Here is a 6,896-nt window from a genome sequence, read left to right as displayed (position 1 = left end):
TTATAAAATATCATATAACAATAACGAAGAACAATAATTCACATAAATCATTAATATTATAATAAAATACAGGCGATTCAATTATCATTGATCACTAAGTTAATCAAAAATATAAATAATATTGATGATTTTTTATGTTTTTTTAGATACATATTATTCTCAATTTATAAATCATAACAGAAACTAAATATTTATTATTTACTACGAGGTAAATAAATTATCAATACATAATAGTGTGTTATATTACACAAATACTCTACTGCGCATGCGATATTCGTAAGATATTTACATAAAGTTTAAAATCACTTCATATTCTATGATTTTAATGTGTGATGATTGTTTTTTTAATAGCGTCTCGTGCATAACATCAATTCATAAATATTTAATTACGTTGTAATTTAAATTTTTTTAGTTAATGTATCAATAGTTTAATACGAGGAAGTAATAACATTTCATGTTAATTAAAATATAATAAAATAAGAGGCATTAAAAATGGGTATACTTGTAAGTATTTTATTATTTTAGATTATATAAAAATTAAATTTTTTTAAAGGTGGGGTTAATATATGCATCAGATATAAAATGAAAAAATAAATACTTATAATTTATTTGTTTTAAATATTTAATATTTTATTAAATAGATCGCATTCTACAAATACATATAGTGTACGTGTGGGCATATTAGTGTAGGTATGATGATATGTAAGTCATATACAACTCAAATCAAGGTTAAAATATGATTTTATTGTTTGTATCGAAAATAATTTTTTTATCAATTTAATGTTAGATAAATATTAATGTAACATATCTTTTAAAAATATTTAAATAATCTTTTAGGTTTGTATGAAACAGTTCATAATTTTTTTAATTATATGTGTGCATTTGATAACTTCGTCTGAATTAGAGATAAAAATTAAAAATGGAGTATTAAGAGGAAAATTTTATCAATCAAGACATGGCCGAGAGTATTTATCATTTACCGGTATACCCTATGCCAAACCACCAATTGGTGAACTTAGATTTAAGGTTGAGTATTAAATAAAGTAAATATTTGTTTAAAGTAACAAAAATATATGTTTTTATTAAAGATAGAATTTGATAACTGATTACTTATGAATAGTTAAAAAGGTTAAACTTAAAATAATGTATTTATTATGAATAAAAGTATAATTTTATTTTGATTACTCTACTGTGAAAAATTGAAATAATGTCATTTCATTGTTTCATTTACTAATGAGTATGAGATATTATATGAAAAAAATTATTTTTCATGAAGTATATCAGTAATTAAGAAAAATAACTTTACCTTATAATTAATTTTGCTATAATTGTAGTTAAAAAAATTTACAAATGTGTTTTCCAGTACAGTAATTTTGTCGATAGTTCAATAGTTATAACTTATTGTACTCTATACTATAGAGTATAAGTGATTATATTATCATAAACCACTTCATTAATCAAAAAATTCTTCTTGATCCTCGCTTTCATCCCAACTACTTGGGGTCAACCAAATCAAAAAATAAAAATTTAATTTTTAAAAAATTAAATTAAATTAAAAAAATTTTATTGGTTTCTTTCAGTTTGATTTCTTAATTTCTAACCATAATGTATTTTTTATGTTCATCCCTTATATCTTACAAGGGTGTCAACTAATTTTTTTAATTGAAACATGCATAATTATTTAGGTTATTTAGTATATGATGATCTAATTTTTAATCTATTTTTTGGTCTTTTAAAGTTGATTTTTTAAATGTTTATAATAAAAAAAAGTTAAATTTGTTACCATAAATTTTGGCTCAACTTCAAGTTTGAAATTTACATTATTAAATAGAAAATTTTATGAGAATAAAATATAGTATTGTTAAAATGAATATGCAATCAGAAAATTGTATAATTACTATTTACTGTAAATTCATCAGAAAAGCTCAATATTTGTTTGCATATTTATTGTAATAGATCACTTAAATAGAAATCATAGTAATCATTTCCAAGTGGTTTTTGGTGTTTAAAAATATTCTACAATTGAAATATTCAAAACATAATTAATTTTAATGATTCACATACAAAAAAAAAACCAATCAAAATGTTCTTAAAAAAATTTACTCAATTGAGTGTATTATAAAATTTAATTATAATTGTAAAAAGTTTTTGTTAAATTCAGGTAAAAATAAAAATAATATTTTTTTTAGATTTATGATTTATATAGCAACATGTTACCAAAAATTTTTGAATATTATAGACTTTTAGTAACACACAAATAAAGTTAAAATATAAAGTATGAAGATCATTTAATGTATCGTTAAAAGAAATTGTTTCTGTGAGAGCTGTGAAAAAGTCATTATAGATACAAAAAAAAAAAATAATAATAATAAAATTAATATGTTCTCAGCTTTGCATTGGAGCTAATATTTATACTTGGCTTCACCTCTAGTGTTTAAATTATTAATAATTCTTGTAATACTAGTTATCAATGTAAGTAACAGACATATATTTTTATGAAAATAATAAATCATTAATAATAATAGTTATGATTCTTTTTATTGTAAAATAATAAAAAAATACATTAATATTATATTAAAACACTAGTCCAAAAGTTGTTTTCAATTAGTCATTTTCTCAATTCGATCCATGTCTAATAAATAAGCTAGGAAAGTATGTATGTTATCCTTCAAAAAATAAAGTGGACACCCTTATTAGGCATGAGGAATGAAGAAAAAAATATTTTATGATTAATAAATTGAGAGAACTGTGTAACTAATTGAACCTTCTCAAAAAGTAATCAATAATAATTTTATTTTTTGATTAATTATGATGTTTCATAATAACACTATACTGTAAACCATTTTCATCATTTATTTAGCTTAAAAAATTTTAGCTTATGTATAATAATAATTTAATTTTAGGCCCCCCAACCGTGTGAACCATGGACAAATATTTTTGATGCAACACAAATAATGAAAAAATGTATTCAAAAGAAAGTTGGTGTTGGAAGTGAAGACTGTTTATACCTTAATGTTTATTCACCAATAACAAATGAAAAATGGTTACCTGTAATGGTTTGGATTCATGGAGGTTCATTTAAAGTAGGATATGGAGGTCCAGACAGATTTGGACCAAAATATTTTATGGATAAAGACATAATTATAGTTTCAATAAATTATAGACTAGGTGTATTAGGTTAGTTTAATTCAATTTAAAAAGAACTAATAATTTTAGTGTAACATTATTATTATTACTTGGTAACTTCTTATAGGCTTTTTGAGCACTGAAGACGATGTTATAACAGGAAATTTTGGTTTGAAAGATCAAGTAATGGCTTTGAAGTGGGTACAAGAAAATATACGTTCATTTAATGGAGATCCAGAGCGTATAACGATTTTTGGTGGTAGTGCAGGTGGAGTTTCTGTAGGATTGCATTTGCTATCTTCGATGAGTAAAGGACTTTTTCATAGAGCAATACTTCAAAGTGGAACACCATTATGCTTTTGGGCAGTATCTCAACCAGGACTAATAAGAAAACGAACAGAAGCTTTAGCTACAATTGCAGGATGTGCTTTTGAAAGTTCTGAAGAAATACTAGGTTGTCTTAAAAATCTTTCAGCTGATATGTTTATTGATCTTGAAACAAAGTTAATGGTAATTGATCATGTAACCTAGTTCCCAACAGAAATAACTTTTATACAAAACATTTAAAGTTTAATAATTTTTTTCTAAAAATTCAAATAAATAAACTGAGACTTAAAATATGAATTATTTCTAATAATCTATGAATACTTCACACAATTATGTTAATTCCATAAAAGCCTTATTGTAGTTACTATATAAGATTATATCACATGTTCTTATTTTCATAAATACTGCTAGTTTTTTGAATTAGTGTATTTTTTTGTTTATAGACATGGCATCATCAAGCTTTTGTTTTTAAACCTGTTGCTGAGGCGTGTAATCCAAAACATGATGGTTTTTTGTGTCATCATCCTCTAAAAGAATTGAAAATCATATCTGATGTACCTGCTATTGTTACATTTACTTCTGATGAAGGAGGAATGATCGTATCATGTAATTATTTAGTACTTTAATAACTAGAAATGTTACGATTAAAAAAAATTTGAATAATATGAAAAATCTATGATTATCATTAATTATATTTTTAAAGATGAATTAATTTGAATTTTCAGCTCGAATTATAACCTAGAAATTAAATGATAATGGATAAATATATTATAGAGATAATTTTTTATACTTTAAAAAAAAGTTTTGGATTTCCATAGATATTTTTGTTTATTATACCCTAGAAAAAATTTAACTTTTTGCTATAATCGTATTTTGTTCACACTAATTTGAAGTTTGTTTTTTTTGCTAAATTACATAAATTGCTTATTTGATTGGGCTATTGATTAAATGCCTAAAGAATAGCTAATTAATGATTTAAAAGTTAATTTTGTAAAATTATTTATGCTATAGAAGTTATTTTATATGTTAAGTTAATAAATTATGCAATGTATAGGTTGTCTATCGGGGTCGTATAGCCTGAGGGCTTAGAACAATTAAGTCAAGTAAATATAAAAAGGAATTATTTAATTATCCTCTTTATTGGGGTATAAAATTAAACGCATTTAATCAGACACTGAGGCAACGAAGCGGCAGTGGCTTTCTCACGAACACCCAGTCAGTGTCTATTAATAAGGTATGAACTAGTCAATGATTAGTTAATTTAAAATTTATTTATAATTGTATTTAATTAATTACTTTATGAATTCTTACTTAGATTACTCTTTCAGTCCTACATTTAGAAATAAACGTAAAAATTTTTTTTTAATTAGTAATTTTCTTTGCAAAAACAGTATTTTGATGAATTTATTAGTTATTAAATTTTTTTATTCGAGACGAGGGGGGAGTTGTTCATTGGAATGTACATAAAGACTCAAAATAATAGCAAATCTATATTTTTTCATTAGAAAATCTTTATTCACTTGTTTTTTTCTGTTTAATAATATTATTATTATTATTTATAACATAAAAATAAAAAAATAATTAACTTACTAAAATTGTTTAAAATTCAAGAACAAATTGATTTATTTTATAGTAACATAAGATTTGTCATTTAAGAAATATAGGATTATCTAAAATTAATATTATGTTTAAGATATTAATTAAAAACTAAAAAATATTTAATTCAAAAGTCCACAAAAAATTACTAAAAAATTGCAGGTACATATATTGGCAACAATATTAATATTATTATCGCTTAACACATACTAGCTTGTATAGTTTTAAATAAATTTTCATCTTAAATAATATTAGCCACAAGTGATCAATTTTTTTACATGATATAGGATTNTATGTAATGTACTATGTAATGTACTATGTAATGTAGATATGATAAAAAAATTTGACCTTTGGACTTGTCTTCACGGCGAAAATTCAGTAAAACTATTTTTTTTTGTTTACTACAAAATACAAATGTACTTTTATTTAATATATAATAGAAATGTTATTATTATTACATTAATGTCCATAATATTAGAAACCTGAAAAAATAAAACAATTAGTTTTCATAAATTCAACACTGCATAATTTTGTTTTCCATCATATTTTGGAACACCTAAGTTTAAAATTTACTAGAGTTGCTAGAGTAACATTACGCTGGCACTCAGAAAATAAATATTATTTTTTTGGGGTAAGGGGGTTGTATAAAAATTAATTTCGTTTTTTACAAAATTGTACATAATACTAATTTTTTTTTCTATTTTCTAATATTTTGATGTCAGTGTAACACACCCTATGTGCATTCCACTGGACTTCTCGTTTTACAGCTATTTACCATAGATAATGACAAATAAATTCAACTATGATTCGTAGTTTCCGTATAGATATGTAGAGAGTACTTCATATTTTTGTTATTACTACTAACCATATATTATGTTTTCTATTATCACTCAGCAGCTTCCAGTAACTTTAAACGTAAAAGCTACTATAATTTTTTTCATTTTTTATATCATATAAGACATGCAAAATAGTTGTAATCAAACAAAACTTGTAATTTTGTGTAAGGAACAACATTCTTTTTCAAATTATGTAAATTGTATGCGTATCACAACCGTTATTTTTTAATTAATGTATTATTATAAATAAATGATAAAAATTGTGTGCATTGCAATGGACGTGGACAGAAAGAGTTAATAATTATAATTGGGGTAATATAATTCATTTACTTTGTATCTCGCTATAATATTAAGTAACGTCTGTCAGCGCTTTAAGATGTTAAGTTCGTGTTTTTTAGCTTCGATGTGAAGCTGAGAAGGTATTGGTTTTACTATGATGTGTTTTTTTTTTTTTTTTTTTTTTGTCTCTGTTCCCACTTTTTCTCAGCTCTCACCGAACGGATTTCTTTCAACGATACGTCAAAAGATCACAAATCGTATCTAGTCGAAGACATTACCCTTCAAAATTGAAAAAATTTCCCTCGTTCCCCGTAAATGGGGGAAACCTCCAAAAAAATTACAAATTTAAAAATCGCTAATTTTCGAAATTTTTTCAATTTTTTTTACTAAAAACTGCCGTAACTTTTTCAAAAATGAACATATCAATATAATTTTTTTTTATATAGATGCTTGATGTCTTTACCTATCATTTGGTATATTTTTTTTGTAAATCTGACACTTAACCTGCCCACAGGGGGGGATTTAAAATGACAACTTTTTCACAAAAAATTAACTTTTTCAACTTAACTTTTGAAAATGTTCCGGAAGGTCTGACACTTTTATATATATCTTAAATTAAAGCTAATGTAATGTACTTTAATTTGAAAAAAAAAAAATTTGACCTCTGGACTTGTCTTCATGGTGAAAATGGCTCCGAATGCCTATTTTTGTGTGAAAATTTTCGATTTTATA

The 6,896-nt window shown here is 23.8% G+C and overlaps 1 protein-coding gene across 4 annotated transcripts in view; it reads left to right on the top strand.

Moving 5' to 3' along the window:
- The first annotated feature begins 369 nt into the window (after positions 1–369).
- LOC126900235 (esterase E4-like) overlaps positions 370–6,896 on the top strand; it is a 17,049-nt gene continuing 10,522 nt past the window's right edge. For 2 of the 4 annotated variants that reach the window (XM_050675800.1, XM_050675799.1), the window contains exons 1-5: positions 678–728; positions 838–1,026; positions 2,904–3,177; positions 3,254–3,636; positions 3,897–4,059. In XM_050675800.1, the coding sequence (XP_050531757.1) occupies positions 693–728; positions 838–1,026; positions 2,904–3,177; positions 3,254–3,636; positions 3,897–4,059 (1,045 nt within the window). In that variant the 5' untranslated portion in view covers positions 678–692. Of the gene's footprint in view, positions 505–677; positions 729–837; positions 1,027–2,903; positions 3,178–3,253; positions 3,637–3,896; positions 4,060–6,896 lie in introns of those variants that run through there. The other 2 variants (XM_050675801.1, XM_050675802.1) reach the window with 2 other exon arrangements.

This window comes from Daktulosphaira vitifoliae, unplaced genomic scaffold, assembly GCF_025091365.1.
Source record: "Daktulosphaira vitifoliae isolate Bord-2020 unplaced genomic scaffold, ASM2509136v1 Scaffold_3, whole genome shotgun sequence".
Taxonomy (NCBI): domain Eukaryota; kingdom Metazoa; phylum Arthropoda; class Insecta; order Hemiptera; family Phylloxeridae; genus Daktulosphaira; species Daktulosphaira vitifoliae.
This window is presented reverse-complemented; position numbering and strand designations above follow the sequence as displayed.